General features: G+C 38.8%; 2 protein-coding genes and 1 pseudogene across 2 annotated transcripts; 1 reads left to right on the forward strand and 2 right to left on the reverse strand.

Moving 5' to 3' along the window:
* The first annotated feature begins 7 nt into the window (after nt 1-7).
* On the forward strand, nt 8-2037 carry LOC149042223 (uncharacterized). The gene has a single exon (XM_089212550.1). It carries the CDS (start codon nt 238-240, stop codon nt 1768-1770), a length of 1533 nt encoding a protein of 510 aa, XP_089068676.1. The 5' UTR covers nt 8-237; the 3' UTR covers nt 1771-2037.
* Nucleotides 1956-5224, reverse strand: LOC149042224 (uncharacterized; annotated as a pseudogene).
* A 692-nt stretch (nt 5225-5916) lies between these two features.
* Nucleotides 5917-6423, reverse strand: LOC149042225 (uncharacterized; the record flags this gene model as incomplete). The annotated part of the gene is made up of 1 exon (XM_089211914.1): nt 5917-6423. A coding segment is annotated over one exon (507 nt), but the record flags the coding sequence as incomplete, so codon positions are not given.
* Between the last annotated feature and the right edge of the window lie 13807 nt (nt 6424-20230).

The raw sequence follows: 20230 nt of genomic DNA on the forward strand, positions 1-20230 counted from the left end.
TTTTTCGACGTCCGGTTTGCGAAACCTGGAGAATCCACGCTATTATTAAATTCTTGTGCTTCTGTTCGCTTCTTTTCACGGTATTTTCTAACTCTTTCTCTTGTTTGCTGCCTTGTTTTCACCCACGTGACCTATACCTTGACAACGGTTGCTACGCCGCCATATTGGTGTCGTATTATTCAAACATTTCGCGTGTTATCAAAGCTTTAGAAATATTCTTCATCAATTCAATGATTCATGGTTCATTGTATTATGGTTGATTGTTTTCATAATAGTGGAAAGACGAAAGGTATAGGTTTTTATAGGATTCCAGTTGTAGTCACTAACCAAGGAGAAAAAGCAGAAGAGTTAAGCAGAGAACGAAGAGAAAGATGGATCGCCGCCATTAGCCGCGACGACATCACTTCGAAGGATGTCCTCAGTAATGAAAGAGTCTGTGGACGACATTTCGTGTCAGGACAATCTGCAAAACCCTGGGATAAGTACAACGTCGACTGGGTTCCTACTTTGAATCTCGGGAAGACAAAATATCAACAGGAAAACCACGACATTAAAGAGGCAAGAGCTAAACGAGCGAAGGAACGCCGCAAAAGATCACTCGAGCGTCAAGAACGCGAGGCAGCTGAGAAACGAAAGAAAATCGATGTCAGTGGCCTTCCCGTCCGTGATGTGGATTTCAGTGATCCTAAAGAAGGATCTTCCAAGGAAATTGATTCTTCTGAGGATATTTTTGATCACGATTGCGCATTTCAAGACCACACTTGCTCAACTCTCGTTGACAGTTCAACTCAAACCCAAGTTGATGTATCTGAAGCTATGACTCAAACCGAAGAGTTTGAATACCTTTTCAAAGAATCCTATAAGCCAATTGATCGAGATTTTTTTGATTCTGATGAAAAAGTTCGCTTTTATTCTGGACTGCCTTCAATGGATATCTTAATGACCGTCCTTGACTTTGTGTCACCCCACATCAAACGAAGAACCCAAAAACTTAGCCTTTTCCAGGAAATGATTATCGTGTTGATGAAACTGAGACTGAATATGCCTTATCAAGACTTAGCCTATCGTTTTCAAGTATCTGTGACTACAATATCAAGAATATTTTCATCATGGTTACCAGTGATGGATCAGCATTTGTCCCCACTTATTTACTGGCCTGAAAGACACCAGTTATGGAAGACAATGCCTCTTTGTTTCCAACAAGCCTTTGGAACCAAAGTCACTGTTGTTATTGACTGTTTTGAGTTTTTTATTGATAAGCCTACAAACTTGTTAGCTCGAGCTCAGACATTTTCATCCTACAAGCATCACAATACTATCAAAGTACTGATTGGTATTTCTCCCCAAGGAGCTATTTCCTTTGTGTCAGAGGCATGGGGAGGACGTACCTCTGATAAGTTCTTGACAGAAAACTGTGGCATTCTTGAAAAACTTTTGCCAGGTGACATGGTTATGGCAGACCGGGGTTTCACAATCACAGAAAGTGTTGCTCTCAAACAGGCAAGACTTGTGATACCAGCCTACACGAAAGGGAGGGAACAGCTGGATCCTATTGATGTGGAAAAAACAAGAGCTCTAGCAAGTGTACGGATACATGTTGAGAGGGTGATTGGTTTGCTACGTCGCAAGTATACTATTCTTCAAAGCACTCTTCCCACTGATTTCTTGAACAATGACAATGGACAGGATGAAGTACCAATTATTGACAGAATTATTAAAGTATGTTCAGCTCTTGTAAACCTGTGTCCACCCATTGTACCATTTGATTAGCTCCATACTTCATACAGTACTATTATAGTCATATATTGTAGCTAATGAAATGATATGATGGGGTGGAGAATCTGTGTATAATTTAAGAAATATTATAACCCTATGAAAAGAGAGCAAGTGACTGGGAATGAGCACTGTGTAACATTAATAATTTAAAAAAATATACTTCCATTACAAGAAGGATCGACAACAATGACAATATTTTATTTGTGCTGTGTATATATATTTACAAAAATTATATGAATTAAAATATAAATTATGTTTTCAGGGGGCAGTAAGGACTGTTTATTGAGCACAGCTGCTTAAAATAGCTTGAGTTCATTATTCTTCTTGGATTTTTTTTTTTAATGACTGCTACTCTTGAGATTAGTATGAAACAACAAAACAACATTTTTAGTGTAAAATGTATTCAAAAATGTGGAAAAACTTTGATTTCACCAGCTCTCAAACATTCAAGTAAATGTGGTCTCATTCTTGGGATGTCAAACATAAAATCTGAAGGGTTGAGTTCAAACACAAGGCATGTTGCAAATGCTACAGCAAAAACGCCACAGTCACTGCCATTCGTTTGTTGCTGCACTGGTACAACTTCAATGCCAACAAAGTTATCTGGTAGCAGATCTTTAACTTGCTGCTCAACTTCATCATCAATAATGTCATTGTACAGACTGTCGTACAAATTAACACATCCTGATGTGCAACCAATAGAACTAATGCACACCCAATGTGAATTACCCGTATGTAAGATTTGAACAAAGTCACTGGTCATTATGTCAAAGTTCCTTACTCTTCCAAGAGTTGGTCTTTGAAAACCCTCAATGAGAGGATTTACTTTCTTGTGTGTTTACTTTCTTGATTTGTGCTGCCTTTATTATTTTGCAATCCAACCAGCCATCAGGAGATGAGATTATGTCATAGTCATGCTCATCTAGATCTCCAAAAGATGCAATTCTGTTAGCTACACCTTTAGTCACACAGATTATTTCTAAGTCCTCATCACTTTCATATTCATCTCCAGTACAGTATTTATTTGACTCATTTTCATGTAGATCTTCAAAAGATTCAGAAGCTGTTCTGCTTTCAGTCACACAGGGTATTTCTATGTCCTTGTCACTTTCATATTCAGTTCCAGACACAACTGAAGCTGATGGATTATTGACAGTACATGTAGTACTGGTGGTATAAGAAGAACATGTGGTAGGGATAGTTAATGAAGACTTGTCTGCAGGTTTTTTCTTCACTTTGCAATTTTTGCAGACCCAATATAGCTTGCTGTTATTGGGCATCCTCTTGTAGTTTAGACATTTCAGATGGAAAAATTTCCCACTCTGACATTGACTTTGACATTTCAGCAGCTTTTCCCCTACAACAGGTTCAGCTTTGCAAACACAAATGGACTGTAATTTCATTGCTTCATCGAAATCAGGGTTCTTTTGATAATCAGGCTTGATCTTAGTAACTCTCTTGGCTTTCTTACATTCTGGAAGTAACTGGCAGCTTGGACAGTACCATACTTTGGGTAAGGGATCAGATATCCCTAAACATGAGAGGTGAAACTCAATGAATGGGCACTTGGGGTTTTGACAAGGCACTGTGCTTTCTTCTGGTTTGGGTTTTCTGCAGTAGCAAACAGGCTTTATATCACCTGCTGGTACAGGTGCAGCAATTTCATGCTTCCTGGTGTACCATCTTCCTAAGATTTCAGGTAGGATACAAGATCTCCACACTTTGGTGAGTTTTGGAAGAACTGATTCCCAGTGTGAAATGTCCTTGTAAATTCTCTCCAAGAAAAACCTTGTTTGATTGTTATTGTCAAAAGAGCACACAACAAAGTCACAATACTGAGAGTCTGTGATAAACAACTGTTGCTGTACTTGAAAAAAGTACTGGTGATTTTTCTTGAGCTGTACCTTTCCATTGACGTTTTCAAGACATGAATTCTTCTTTTCCACATAACTTTCAAGGTCACAGTTTTCAATGTTGTAAGGGCATTTGACTTCTCCACAACCATTCCCACAGCATGAACATGATACCAAAAAATCTGGAGTAGCATTTATCCAGGGGTGCTGTTTATCCACTATCATACCACATTGTTCAACTTTCAGATCTCTGTGAGTCTCTAGCATAGTCTTGGTATAAGCATTCACTGCAGCACTCTCATTCTTACGGCCATGACTGATTGCTTTAGTAGTAACTTTGAACAGATCAGGATATGAGATGGACTAATTAAGGATTGTGATGGCATAGCAGGGTTAGTATAAGCTACTGCCCAACTCAGAGATGCACCAATGCACCCAGCTCTGTGCCTGAAAAATGCATTTCCTTTAGCCTGTTCCCTGGTGTCTTGCTCAATTAATTCTACCTGTGATTCTGAAATAGTCAGATCAATATTTTCACACTTTTCTAGGAGTTCTGGATATGACAAGTCAAAATTACATGGATCAAAAAGGTCAGAAATGGTTGGGATACTTCTACTTTTCATGATAAACTGTTCAGAATAGGGTTCAATCAAGCTTAAGGCAACAGGTTTGAACTTGCACTCATTTATTTTGGCAAGCAAATGTTTAAGCTCAGTTCCTCAAGATGTAACCCGTTCTGTCGAGACCTTAGCTTTCTTTGTAGTGCAAGGTGCTGATAAGGAAGGTGGAGAGTTTTCTGATAGTCCCTCAATACAGGCATCTAAGTTATCTTTCAACTTTTTCGCCGACTTGAAGTTGATATCTTTGACCCTAGCATAAGGAACCTCACTCACATATGTCGGTAACAACCACGTGCACTTTACTTGCGTACATGCCAGCGTTTCATTAATTCTTGTTGAAGCTTCGATATGAAATAAAATACTTGCAATATGTGAGCAAGTCTCAGCTAGTCCAGCTTTACAACCAAGGCAGTGGGCTGATAACACGGTTCCCTCCTTATTAGTAATAATCCAAACTGCAAATGGTCGCTCATTCATTCGTTGAGAATGTCTCACCTTTCCGATCACCACGAATTTTTCACCTATGACTTTGCCTTCAACACTGGAAATAAAACCCGACACCATCTGATTGTAGGCCTCCAAGCTTTTGAAAGCTTTGAACTGTTTCTTTGTGCAATAACTCGTATCGATAACCAAATAGCACAGGAGATCTGTAGCTTCTATGGGTGGTAAGCATTGTGGATCTAACTTTGCGTCGATCAATGTAGCGGGATCGATCCCCACGAGTGATATTTTTTCTAAATACCTTTGTTTAACATGTGGCTCTAGTCTTTTAACATAGTCGCTTAAAGGTATATTGCAAATATCTTCCTTTTTTTCTTCCTTTTTGATGTTTTCAGAAATTTTGTCCAAATCACGCGACATACTTTTAAAGAATCATGCACCAAAACACTGCATTTTGACATATGCTAATAACCTTTTGCGACACCAATATGGCGGACGCCTAATTTGCATATGCTGTGACGTCACGTGAAAACCAAGTAAATGTTAGCTTGGACACAGCTACGAAAAGAGTGCGCATGCTCGACAGGTTTCGCTCTTTCAAGGAGCTATTATTAGTGATTCCAGCGTGGGCCTGGGTGAAGTTTGGCGAAGAACGAACAGAACATCGTTCTACACTTTTTGGGACTGACATTGATGTGATCCAACTGGAAAATTTTTTAATTGAGTTTGTTCCTATGGAAAAATCTGAAGGGTGAATAGAATTATTGTAGACATAGTTCAACTCATTGTGGACCACAATGAGAACTACGGGTTCTACCGGTAATTGTGTTATCCAATAAAGTCGTTATTTATTTGTTTATTTAAAGCTGAGTTAAATTTATCCAGACAGCTCGTTGCGTGTTCCCGTTCCATTCACCAATTTTATTCACAAAACGCATTTCATCATCGGTATTTGTTCACTAAATGCTTTAAACTTAAAAAGCTTTTCGATGTAAACTCTTGTGGTAGTAAAAGCTGTTTTACAATGGAAATTAGTCTTGAATCCGTCGGTCGTTTTGCTTAAGTGAACATTCTTTTCCTCTACACAACGTAAACGTAATAGATGCAATAACATTTATACTTGACACATTTCTTAACCTTCTTTGCGTCTGGAAATATGTCTATGTAACTTTACGATCAACCGCCGTTGTTTGACGTTTACATGCATTTCTTACCACACAGTGTTACCTGAAGTTAGTGAAAGTAACCGTACGCAAATTCACCGTCGCAGATAGCTTTAAGTTCAGCCAGTTTAATAGTTCTTCAATGTCACTGCGTTGAGACTGTGCAAGAAAGGCGCCTTTTGGTAAGTGGAGATGGCTATACATTAAGATGAAGTTGTCATTTGCTTCACTTACAAATGAAATCGTTAAACCATTATTTATTGTAAAAGCAGCATTCGTGTTGGTAAGTCTTCTACTTAGGTGAAAACTCAGGGCAGATTCCTCACTTGAATTAGGCTCCTTGACAAAACAAACAGTTAACTCCTCTTCATAGCTCAAACTACCCAGGCTGCTTCTGACAAGAGGTATGGCTTCAACAACACCAAGATGTGATGGTGACTGCATGAAACTGTCATATGCTTGATTTCCCCCCATTATACATGACATGAAGGCTAGAATCCAGCTTGGAGTCAGTGGTTGGTGGTTTTTCAGTTGAAGGAAGGATTTGTTTGTCGCCAAAGCAAGTTTTCAGAAAATGTGTTTCCTTGCTTTTTGCTTTTGGATTGCACAGTTGGTTTTTTGTTCACATTCTTAAGTATGTCTTTGCTAACAACAAAGAAATAGCTGTACAAGCATTGCTGCCTTGATGACCCCCAATTGTTGACTGAGATAGGAAGGCTGTATGAATGTATTGAAGTGGATTGTGGTGGTATACTTCAGTTAGAAAACTGTTGTTGAGCTACTGATGGTGTTTGTTGTTGAGATTGAATGCATGATTATAAAAGGTAAGGGCAGGTAAAGTGAGAACCTCAAGGTCTTTGGTGGCAAGGTTATCCACAGTTGAAGAGTGGTTTTGGTGTGAATTTGCAACTGAAGCAGGCCTTTTTGTGCTATGTCCTCTTTCTTGAGTTGTCCTGTGTGGAACACTTGGTTGTGGTATAATTAGCTGTTCCATACTTCTAGTTATCATATTTCCCCTGTCATGGGACTTGTAAAAGTCTGAATACCTAGGAGCATGTATTGCTAGCTGGCTTTTGGGCTGTTCATGACTATCGTGGCTGTCTGAAATGTTGCTACTTGTATCATGCTCTATAATACCTTTATTGAAGGAATAACTTAACTCATTTACTCTTGTTAGAAAAGGATCATTACTCCATCAACTGGATGGACAACTGCTATGGCTGGGAGACTTGATGCTTGAAAATGCACATATTTTGCTACTGGTGACTCTGGACTAAATATTCAATTATCACAATTTGTCAATTTCACAAAAACAAGGATAGTCTCATGTTTTAAGTTGTCATTTTTCAGTGAGTAGAATAATTCTTTTTTGTCAATTTGGGCTTGCAAGTTTTTTTTTTATGAAAAAAACATAGCAGAAAAATATAATGAAATAAACAGACTCTTAATCAAATTCAGAGTCATGAACAACATCTAAACTCCTTCTTCGCTAAGGTTACATGCCAATCTTTCTTGCTGTTTTTTTCTTTTTCTTTTTCTTTTTTTTTTCTTCTTCATGGTAGTTCTGGAGTACAGCACAGAGTCCTAGATGCTGTTTCATCTTTAAAGAAAGAAGGTGGAATTCACCAGCTTCACAACAGAGATGATGAGATGACAACAGTAACACATGGAATGGAAACCCTCCTCAACAGACATAACAGAATGGTCCAAGATTGTTTAAGATATATGGAGAGTTTAAAATTTGGTCTCTGATTTGGAATTATTCTTGTTAAACAGATTGGTGTGGAGATGAGCTTGGTTGTTAGAGTGACAAGAGTCTGTGAAAAATAATAATTGATACAGAAACAATGTTCCTTTATAAAGGAATCAAACATTTGTGTTAGCTCATCTTGTGTACAATTATATATTGTGACTGGCCTGTATTGTCCATTATTCACAGAATATCAAAACAATTGAAAACAGAGAACAGTTTAAAAGTTTTCTTTAGTGTATTTTATGGTTAATGGCACAACAATTTTCAATGTCTCGCCCAAAGTTGTGACCAATTTCCAGTTTTTATGACAATGTCAAAGGATATTACTCCCCAGTCCCTCAAGAATGCAGAGAAACATGGAACCAGGGCCAAAATGAAACATACTATTTAAATGCTATTGGAGTGAGTGGTATAGAATAAAAGAAAAGATAGTGTTAAATAATCTACACCTTATCTTTCAAGGACCTCCCTTAGACAATAAACTATGAAATGCCCAGAAAAAATTATAAGGTAAGCCACTGGGGTGGATGTGAGATCAAGTCTTGCGTTAAGATTACTGATTCTTTTTTCCATTTATGTCTGCTAATGTTGTTTCCATGCACTTGGTGGCTTACTACCAAAGATTCACTAAACAAGTGCAATATCTCATTGGGAATTATTTATCAGTGGGCAATAACAGTGTTAATTTGATTTTGCCTCTACAAATCACAAGAAAAAATGATGATCAACATTCATTTCACAGTTTACCAATTGTTTGTGCTTGATACATGCCTCTGTTGGAACAAGTGAAAATCACAGCCAATGACAGCGCGTCATAGTTAGGGTGCATATAAACTGAATCATTTAGTAAAGAATGTAGAACAACCTGCTACGTAATCGTAAATTGGTACGTTCACATTCGAAATCCCCCACTCTTGTGCCAAAAATGCACTCCAAGGAAAGGATCAACTTTCATGTATTTTCACGCAATGGCCTACAGCTTGTGGTTATTCACTGCGGTGACTACTTCACTACTAAAGTATTTTGTTATTTGTCTGATAAAGTCGTCACTTTCTACCTAGGATCGCACTGTTGATGCGCCTCACATTAATCCAATCAGAGGCACTCTCCATACAATAGTCTCGTAAATCAGTTTTCTTAAGAAATTCATCGTCGCTCGTTTTCAAAGAAGGCGACTGAAAATTGTGCACCGTTCGATCTCGCGGCGGCGACCTCACCAACCAAGCACTGAATGAAAAAGAAGACTTTCTTTTAAGTACAATTTCTCGTTGGAATGCCACAGTTTTCCATACAACTCCACATTTGGAAACGACAAATGTTCAGCGATGCATGCAATTTGTGTGACAGGCTTTAAGAGATTACGTTAGGTCACGCGATCATTCACTGCGCTGAGCGTAGAATAAATGTAACTGTTTACGGTCGTTTCCACGTAAGGTGATTCGATACAAGCTGAAGTTGATTCGATGCATCGACTAAGCCGATCCGATACACGTAATAAGTCGTTTTGACACAACTTCAGTCACATGATTTGGATATAAACTAATAACGTTAATCCGGTCCAAACTTCCAAATTAATTATTTATCCCTTTTAAAATGGTGTAGATGGCGCCTGCGGCTCGATGGCTGTGATTGCATCGGTGGTCCTTGCCGGGCGACCCTAAAAGCCGGAACGGCGGAATGGCGGAATGGCGGAATGGCGGAATGGCGGAATGGCGGAATGGCGGAATGGCGGAAAATGACCCCAAATCCTAAAACACGGAACGGCGGAAAATGACCCCAAATCCTAAAACACGGAACGGCGGAAAATGACCCCAAATCCTAAAACACGGAACGGCGGAAAATGACCCCAAATCCTAAAACATGGAACGGCGGAAAATGACTCCTAAAACATGGAATGGCGGAAAATGACCCCAAATCCTAAAACACGGAACGGCGGAAAATGACCCCAAATCCTAAAACACGGAACGGATAGCAGGGCATGTTGCACAAATTTTGTACAAAGACACCAAGCGCTTGGCCCATTTATCCCCACGACGATAACACGCGTGACTAAAATTAAGTGTTATTAATTTTTTTCTTTTACTGAGTGGTATAAATAATAATGAACCATTATGCATGAAAGATAGCTGCGTTTTCGCGTTGTTAAGCTGTTTAGTTACCTTTTGTTATGCAAAATTTGAGACAAAGAAGAGGCTATCGGTCGAGGATCCTATTTTTATTTGGCTCTCTTGATCCTTTGGCCTTGCCTATAATTCCGTCTTTTAGGCTCTGGGGTAATTTTCCGCCATGCCGTCTTTTAGGAGTTGCTGCTAGCAAATGACTGGGAAAAATGGGGTCAAATCCAAGGGAAATTGGGTCTTGTTCGAGTAAGTGGGGATTTCGAGTTCGCCGGGTTCGAGTTAGCGGGGTTCTAGTGACAGGATCTATTCTCACCATGCAAATTAGAAGAATTAGTGAAATAGCCCCTTTTTTGTTTAGAAAGTTTATTTCTTCCGCTGATATGTAAGCCGTAAATTTCACAGAAGGATGGTAGTGTTTTGGACACCTGGTCGCGAAGAAATTCTTCAAATTCTTCTTGACGGCTTCCTTCTGCTAACTTTCTTTTGTCTTTTCACGCCATGAGAAATTCCCACGCGCGTGACACCCTGCAAACCTCTCTTCAACTAGTGTTACTCAAGTCCCAAAACTTATTCGTGGATGAAAAAACGCTCGTATTGAAGGGCTCGTAGCGAGGGCTTGCTCTCACGCTAGTCTAAGTTTGGGCACGGTGGTATTTTGGACACCTGGTCGCGAAGAAATTCTTTAAATTCTTCTTGACGGCTTCCTTCTGCTAACTTTCTTTTGTCTTTTCACGCCATGAGAAATTCCCACGCGCGTGACACACTGCAAACCTCGCTTCAACTAGTGTTACTCAAGTCCCAAAACTTAGTCGTGGATGAAAAGACGCTCGTATTGAAGGGCTCGTAACGAGGGCTTGCTCTCAAGCTAGTCTAAGTTTGGGGCTAGGGCTGAACGTTGTCATATTTTGAGAAGCCTGAAAACGTTCCTGTGATGTTCTCACAGTTACAAGCATATGAGATATTATTGTTTCAATAAATCAATGCAGACGTGACCAGGAAACGTGTCAAAGTTATAATTGTTTATTGTAATGTGGTATGTCGAGTTGGTTTTCACATGCTGTGCGACTTTTTATGCCGCGACTAAAACTCATGGCAAATTTTGCATAACAAAAGGTAACTAAACAGGTTTACAACGCGAAAACGCAGTTATCTTTCATGCATAATGGTTCATTATTATTTATACCACTCAGTGAAAGGAAAAAATTAGTAACACTTAATTTTAGTCACGCGCGTTATCGTCGTGAGGATAAATGAGCCAAGCGCTTGGTGTCTTTGTACAAAATTTGTGCAACATGCCCTGACATCCGTTCCGTGTTTTAGGATTTGGGGTCATTTTCCGCCGTTCCGTGTTTTAGGATTTGGGGTCATTTTCCGCCGTTCCATGTTTTAGGATTTGGGGTCATTTTCCGCCGTTCCGTGTTTTAGGATTTGGGGTCATTTTCCGCCGTTCCGTGTTTTAGGATTTGGGGTCATTTTCCGCCGTTCCGTGTTTTAGGATTTGGGGTCATTTTCCGCCGTTCCGTGTTTTAGGATTTGGGGTCATTTTCCGCCATTCCGCCATTCCGCCGTTCCGGCTTTTAGGGTCGCCCGTCCTTGCCTTTGCGCTCATCTCAATATCCCGTATTAGAGATTGCGCAATAACTCTCAGAAGGGTGGGGAAGAGGGGGGGGGGGGGCTGAAATCGAGAGGGGGGCCGTATGTAAAATTCATGATTGTTCCGGGCCAGGGAGGATAACATGTCACTCTTTGTGACTTAATTTTTCTGTCAGCAAGCTGACCTGAAATGCAAGTACATATATAACGATCATATGAATAAAACACGATTTATACGCCATCTAAAATAATAGAAAGAAGTAAGTGAGTAGTAATCTGGTCACCAGGGTGGAGTCAGGATCCAAACAGAGGCTGTTCCATTTTAACCCTTTACACCCTAACATCAGTTTGCATATTCTCCGCACTGTTTTCTACACATGTCCTAAGGTGTTGACAAGGAGAATTTATGTAAAAATCAAGAGTTTCTCTGGCTGGTGATCATTTCCCTTATTCTCGTGACCTTAAAGTGTAATTCAGGGGTGATATTAGAAGGATAAATTAGATGCTCTTAGGAGTTAAAGTGTTAAGCACTAACCATCAGAGGGAGGGTCTCTTCAGATGTATTCACATTACATGTAAGATAAAATAAAAATTCACACTATTCCCTTATCTCTATGACTACCTCCCTCGCTTGATTGCTTGACAGCAATTTTGCATGAAACTGGGTATTAAAAAAAATTAAGTTGTACACCAAAATGCACCTAAAAGATGCAAACTGATCGTAGTGGACCATAGATACTTTTATTTTTTCACAATCTTCACAATTGTTGCCTTTTTGAGGAGTTTATGATTATTCCAAAATGATCCCGGATGTTTTAAAATAAAGTTCGGATATAACGCGCGCTGTCATTGGTTGACAGAGCGTGCTCTATCAGAGTACAGAGCACAAAGCTGTCACGCCATTTGCCAAATTATACTAAGTCCGACTATTTCCTGGACTTCTCTCTAGCTTTTTTTCGTTAATTGAAAGTGAAATTTCGGAGCTCATTATGGCGATCTCTGGTCATCGCAGTGAAGCAAGCCTCAGAAATTGTATCGGCTGCCCTTCGAGTGAACTACTAAAAGCTTGCTCTGAAATCCTTTCCGATGCGTTGAGGAAAAGGTCACATCGGTCATAGCAACCAAGTTTTACGGCGCTGTCATCCCAAACAGTCCTCATGTTCCTGTGAATTTGACTGTCGTTTATAGTGCACCGCAAACTGGGCGACTTCGAGAAGGCCAAAGAATGTCACGAACTTGCTGAGTATTTACCAGACGAAGAAGAGGTTGCAAGTAGTTACAATAACTTGGGTCTGGTGCACCGCAAACTGGGCGACTTTAAGAAGGCCAAGGAGTACCTCGAACTTGGTTTATGTATTAGACAGAAAAAGCTAGGACCTGAGCATGTAGAAGTGGCAAATAGTTACAAAAAATTGGGTTCTGTTCACGAAAAACTGGGCGACTTTGAGTAGGCCAAGGAATATCACGAACTTGCTCTGAGTATTAGACAGAAGAAGCTAGCACTTGGGAATGTAGAAGTGACAACTTGTCACAACAACTTGGGTTCTGTTCACGACAAACTAAGCGACTTTGAGCATTAGACAGAAAAAGCTAGGACCTTAGCGTGTTTATGATGCGTCTTTTCCAAGTACAAAGTCTCGTGAGGTCTGTTAATTCGGCACAGGACATTTTACAGCAAAACGAGGAGTGTCATGATCATGCCCATAACTATAGTTCACGAAAATGCGCAGCTGAAGACGGTCTTGCTTCAGTTATAAACGATGGGATCGTTGGTTTGACTCAAAGCTCGTTTGAGAATATTGTCGAATCCTCTAAAAAGCGAAAGACGAAAAAAGAGTGAGAAATGAGAGGACAGAAATCTTTAGAATTAGTTACAAGTCATTTTCTTAAATTGCTAAGATTCCCAGACGAGAAAATGAAAGGAATTATTTCGTCACATAACCAGAACACTAGCATACAACTTACGAGACTAAATGTTGAATTAATTTTGTTCATAACAGCCCGTGTTCAGTATGTTTCTTGACATCAAAACCTTTCCGAACAAGTCGATTAGATTTGTTCGTGGTTTGTGTTGTTTAGATTGGCTGTTCTCTTCTTTTTTTATATGCTTCTACCAAAATTTTTCAAAACAAACTCGTAAGAGCCGATTTCTGTTTCGATCATTTTCTTGTTTTTGTTTTGTTTTGCTTGATTGTTTTTATTCAAAGGGAGGGGTTTTCTGATAGCCTTCACTTTGTGTAGTCTACCCGGTTTTCCTGGCTCTTTTTCAAACATACGGAACGTGGGCTGTCAAAAAACCAGTTAGGATAACTTCATAATTTTCGTTGTCTCCTCCACGGCGTCCGTAGCTTCCTTAAAAAGCCTTAGGCAAAGCCTAAAAATAATGTCAACAATCAATGTTTCGCACAGCTTTCAAGAGTTACTCTAAATTACATACACTCGCACTTCAATAACTAAGTTCAGTGGAAACAATAATATTGATTAAGTTAGTACGCGTATTACGAGACTTTACTTAATGTTCCTTGGTTTTGATTCAGTAAATTCCTTATCTTTTGTCAAACAACAGGCAACTCTTATGTGGCAATTTTTCTTTTTTTGTTATCTTAGACAGCTTTGCTATGAAAAAAAGTGTAAAAGCCAACAGTATTTCAGCTTTTCAATTGACGAGTACAAAGTGCACTTATTATGTTTGGAAACTGTTCCCTTGACGATGCTATCGTAGCTTTAGTTCATTTTGTAGCCAAAAACCCTACGCTTTCAATTTTATCGAGCCGTTTTTCAACTCATAATTACAGGCATGCAACTGAAAAGATGTTCTTAAGATAATTTTACTAGTTCCTGTGAATCGAATAAGTTATCTTCCTGTAACTTTACGGAATAAGTAACAAGTTTATTACAAGATTTTATTTCCCTTTAACTAGCTTTGCTTCGTCTTCTAATTTCAAGTTGTGAATTTTTTTTTATAGTGAACGCTTTCAAACTTGTTACTTCGTTCTTTTGACCTAAGTGCATTTTACTCGTATTTTGTGCTAGGAAATGCAGTGTGCAAATGGTAGACGCTTCAGATGTAAAAGAAAGCATACAAGCTAATACATTGTATGGCTTTTCAGATTATGATTACATCGATAATCATAAATGCTACAATTTCTTCGATTGTGATTGGTTTAAAAAACTCCTATTTTCTGCTAATTCACTTGCCAAGTTGTTATCGGACAGTTCAATACGCCAATCACATTAATAGTTATAGTTTAAATCAACCAATCAGTCCTTTTTTGCAAATTTTCCCTTTCTTTCATACCTTGGCTATTTTTCTTTTCACGGAAATTGTAATTTTTATGATAAATTGGTAATAAGACTTCGTGTAGTCTAATTCGGTCTGTAATCATACTTGTGATAAAAAAAATCGGACTCCCGCTGCGTGGTCGTCCGATTTTGTTATCACTCGTACGATTACCGACCGAACTGGACTCCACTCAGACTTATTACCATTACTTATTACGAGAAATTCTAAATGAATTGCTGTTGGAACCGAGTGCTGACTATTTAAAAGTCTTTGTCTGCTTGAGCTCCGTGAGAACGCCGTCGATGTTGATCCCCGTGTGCCTGGAAATGGTATCGAGTTTTCGCTCCCGCTGGCAAAGTTTTTCTTTACTAAGCTATTTTCCCCCGATTTAATAGCGTTCCCGCCAGAAAACCTGAGAATATGCAGCAGCCAAAAAGCCTATTGTCACAGTGGTTAATGAAGTCAACGTCAACCTAGATTTTCGTGAAATTTTTCGCGCGGACTTTCCCAGAATATTCAATAACGAAGAAATGCCCCAATCGAATGATCGCGTTCATCCGTGAAAGCAACGTTTTGGTAAAAAATTTTGATGGAAAACATTAACAAAGTCATGTAAAAAGTCCTGCAAAGTCATGCAATTTTACTGATCGGAAAGGATACGAACCCCCTTGTTTTCTTGGTTCCCCAGTTCGGCAAAATTTTGACCCAACATTCGTAGCGACCCTGCAGGGTTCAAGTTTAAGCGCTGGCAGATTCCAGAAAGGCAAGGTTCAAGAAAGTTCTTGGAAATCAGGTTCAATTTTTACGAAGTTCAGCGGAACTCCGTGTATTTGAGCTGTAATGAGAAACGTAAAAAAATCACGAGGTTCAGGGGAGTTCGAGTGAGCTGTCTAATGTTCAGAGACGTTGTGCTTATTGGGTGTTAAGCCACCTTTGCGGACCTTTCGCGGCAGTTCTGTAAATATGGTTCAAAATCCCCTGGTCACTAAAGGCAGTGAAAGGGTTATTAATTAATAAAGTATCTTTTCCTTGATACTACGAGCTCAGAATAGAAAATGTCCAGATCGAAGTACTCTCATAAGTTTACAGTACCACTGCTGTTACCAGGATCATTTGAGCAAAATTAACCAATCAATGGAGATTAACAATGATTCCAACTCAATTCATTTTAAAAGAAAAACAAGAAAAGTTTTTGAAGAAGTTCAAATGTTGTTCATTTTTCGTTGTGACATGTTGTGTGACATGTTATTTCGACTCTGATTCATGTGCTTTGAATAGAAATGATCGTGGCCTGAGCTTCTGTTATTTTTTTCTGGTTTCGTTTCTGCATTTCGATCCACTCGTTTTGTGTAATTTGATTTTTTTCGGTCAGCGGATCATTACAACAATAGTGCCACTAAAAAATATCATTTTACGCTTACCCGTAAATAATGCAATTGGACTCTTGTCATCAATCCTGAGCAAGCTCTTTAGGAGGGAAGTCTACCTTTTTTTTTTCCTAAAGATTTGCCAAAAGCATATGATGAAGGAATTCTTCCTATTAAGTTTATCTATTTACACAAAAAATTACATTGAGTAATGTAGCGAGGAAACCAAATAGAAGCTGGACGAAGCTTATGATATTTGTGTTCGTTTTTTTAGGGTTCCTTATACTTTTGGCTCTTACCTTCCATAGTTGAAATAAATTCAACCCCCCTTGCCATCTATGCTGGTTGAAACAATTCTAAAAAAGGTATTTAGACATCTTTCCTTGTTTAATTCTGACGCGAAAGAACAGAGTAGTATGAGTCAACGCATAATCTGAGACAAGTTAATGTTAACAACCCTTTACACCCTATCATTAGTATCCATATTCTCCTCACTGTTCTCTATACATATCTTTAGGTGCTGACAAGGAGAATTTGTTTTACAATCAAGAACTTCTTTAGTTGGTGATCATTTCCTTTATTCTCGTGACCTCAATGTTTGATTCAGGGGTTGTAAGTAAAGGAGAAATCAGACGCTGGTCACTTTAGATTAAGGGTTAAATCACAAGGCTAAGGTCAATCTCCCCCTGTTCACGTGGGTGTTGTCCTTTATCATGGAGGTCCTGTAATGGGCGCTAAAATTTCTTAATACTGTTTTTCTTTCTTTTTATTGTTCTTATTTTCGCATCTACAAAGTCACCAACATCAAAACCTTGTACGAAAGATCTCTAAATTTACAATAAGATAATTGTTTAGGTTCAGGGATCAGTTGTTATTTATCGTCGGGGGAGGGAGGATCGGAGGATTTTTGTTGTGTCACGATTAAATTTACCAGATTTCGTCATCACAAGGCTGACTGTAAGATTCTTATGATCTTCCCTTATTGACAATTAATGTTTCAATCGGCGACGAATGATTCCCGTACCGGACCCCATGAAAACCATGTGATCCATCCCAAAATCCTCCGCCTCCCCTGCCCAGGAAAAAAATAAAATGAATGGTCTCTTAAAACTATAAATGAATAATATTAATAGTAATAATAATAACTTAGATTCCTCTGTTAAGAATAGAAGTAATAAATTTCAACTAACCTGTAGTGTGATGCAAGATGGCTTTCCTGTGATTTTTGTATGCTGCATTGTTTTTCTGTAAGAATTTCACAACGTGTCTTGGAGCAAATTTCCATAAAGAAGTTGTTTTATAATCTGCAGAACGAAAATAAGTTGTATCACTCTAGGGTCACTCTATCATATGTGTCTATTTGACAACTTAAACCGAACTGTGATCTTACGATCCAACTTTCCCTCTAATGCGAATTTAATATATAGAACGTTTTAATGGAGGGTCTCAATGGGGTGATGGTTAAGATTTTTGCTGTTGTATGGCTAACTGTAAATTGTTTCTGCTGTTTTACGCCTAAGGGTTGACCCCACGAAGAGCTTCTTGATAAGCTGTACAGTTCGAAGATGCCTGTGAACATCGGGCCAATGTCCAGTGCCCAGACATCCACCAGAACGCAAGCTAAGTAAAGTGCTACAAGTTCGTTTGACTACAAAAACATTAAACTTACAGGAGGAGTTTTGAAATGCCCAATGGGTTACTCTACAGACTAAAATTTTTGGAATATCTCTGGAATTCTTTTCTAAAGATGTTATTGGATCACTTGAATCCATCTTTTTTTAAAAAAACAAAACAAAACAAAGCAAACAAAGCAAAAAGAAAACAGGGGTGTTACTACTTTAATAGATTTGAAATACGGATTGGCTATATCATCGTAAAACAGATGCACCACCAACTTTCTTGAAAGAATTAATTTCAGGCTGACATTTTTGCAGCGGCTTCGCTGAAAAATTCCTGGTCCAATTGCCCCACTTTTAAATCTCTCCTAGCAACCAGCATTGAAAGCAACTCTAGGCCCAGACATTATCCCCAGATCACAAGGATGTCGCCTTCATCATAAGCCTGCAGTGGGGAAAGAAATTTGTGTGTAACGATATTCCAATAACACTTTTTCTCAAATTACAGCGGAAATTAGATTTCCTGCAAGGGTTTGCATGTCTGCCCCTGTTCTGAAGTACTTTCTAATGAAATCCTTGCATGAAAATGACCATCATCCTTGTCAGTAACGACAAAATTGTTATTAATTAGATTAGGTATTTTACGTAATTGGACACCATTTGGTTCTTTTTCATAATGATAATTATAATGATCTTGTTAAATGTTATAATTTTTAGGTTGTGTATTTTAATCATTAGATGACAATAATAATAATAATAATGATAACAATAACTTCATTTAAGGCTTGGTCAAAGCATTCACAGATGGATATAGAACGAAAAACAAATCGTGTTTTATGTACAAAAATGTATATTAACTCCGACGAACTTGCATAGCCAAAGCAAAATAAGAGTTCACGGATAAAATTTTCAACATAAATAGCAGCTATTTAGAATTCAATCTTTCAAATACTTGTGAACAATAAATGGACTAAAAGTCAATATTTACAAAGACAATTTTTTTTAAAAAGGAACATATAAAAGAATGGAAGTCTAAATTTCAATAGACATGGCGCTTTCTGTTGTTTGGGTGTCAATGTCAATGTTCTTAATGTCGCACGGGACTTTCTTAATAGTCCTTGAGCCTCTCAGACTCAATAAGTGGATCTTAATAATGAGAAAGACCGTTTTTAGCTCTAATCCATGAGATGGTCTTCGCATAACTCTCTTCTTCCTTAATTGAAATCAGCTCAGCTAGGCGGTTAGGGTATTTGCTGCATTCTTTTCCCATACCTCCAGTTGTGGTGAAGACCAGTGGTGTAAATGTACCATGTTCAACTTCTATAACTCTTTCCCCATATAGACGCTTCTTCTTGTTTTCGTGCAATATTCGTAGATCTGGTGTGGTTCAAGATCTTGATACAAGTCTGCATTTGGGTGACATACCCTAACGTCAAAAAAAGGCAAATCGTTGTCTTTCCCAAAATCCACGTGCACGAATGTCCAGTCTTGCTTCCGGGGCTTTGTTTATCCTTCTACTTAGTTGTTCGCCTGTAATGTCTTGCAGGACAGGTTCTATCTGAACATTGCACACTATACTAAGTTACAGTTCCCCCGCGTACAGATCATGGCATGGTCTACAGAAAAGGCTTCGCCCCCAAACGCATGTGTGGGTGATGTCGTCAACTGGCCAATTGTAGCGTAGCTTGATAGCGTCTCTAAACTCCCTCTTGTTCCGGTTGAAACCCATTTCTTTCATCGGCCCCGCTGATAGCCAAATGGATGCTGCTTTTTCTCCAGCCAGATCTAGAGATCTTGATACTTTTTTTGGTACTGTGTCCTTGATATGATCAAATGAGTTTTCAAATGCTCTTCTTTCTCACTTCGGGCTGCCTGCTGCGCTTACCACACATTGAAGTCTTCTAGTAACTCATGTGTTTGGGAAACAATTTTTCAACTAATGACATGGTTACTTTAATTTCACTGACGATTGATACTCACGATTTGCTTCATGACAGGGGTTCGTGATTCCAAGGCTATCATGACGCACTGGTAAAGCAATAATATCCCGCTCACTTGAACTGCAGATATGTTCCGTTATTGCTGGAATAAGGACATTTGATATTGCATTCTCGAGTGGTTCTAGAAGATCCTAAATATTAGGCAATGTTCGAAGGAAATATGTCCAGCGGCGTTTCAGGTCAAAGGTGAAAGCAGCATAGCATGCTTGAGGCTGTGATAGTGCTTTGAGTATTTCTTTTCAAACAGGATGTGACATTAACTTCGAGCCAGGACCTTATGCGGTGTTAAATTCAATCTTGCTCTTTATTATTTGCCATAAGGAAAGAATTTTCTTGCCATGTTCTATACATACTGCGTTTTATTTTTTTTACCCTTTAAATCCTAAGAGTGACCAACATCTAGTTTCTCCTTACAATAGTGCCGCTGAATCATTCATTTAAGATCATGAGAATAAAGGAAATGATCACCAACTAAAGAAGCTCCTGATTGTTAAACAAATTCTCCTTGTCAGCACCTTAAGAAATGTATAGAGAACAGTATGGAGAATATGCATACTGATTTTAGGGTGTAAAGGGTTAATTTCACGACCCTCTCAAGGTATGCATACCCCAACTGATCCACAAGTTACTCACGATGATAGT

This window comes from Pocillopora damicornis, chromosome 7 (assembly GCF_964200805.1).
Source record: "Pocillopora damicornis chromosome 7, jaPocDami1.2, whole genome shotgun sequence".
NCBI classification, from domain to species: Eukaryota; Metazoa; Cnidaria; class Anthozoa; order Scleractinia; family Pocilloporidae; genus Pocillopora; species Pocillopora damicornis.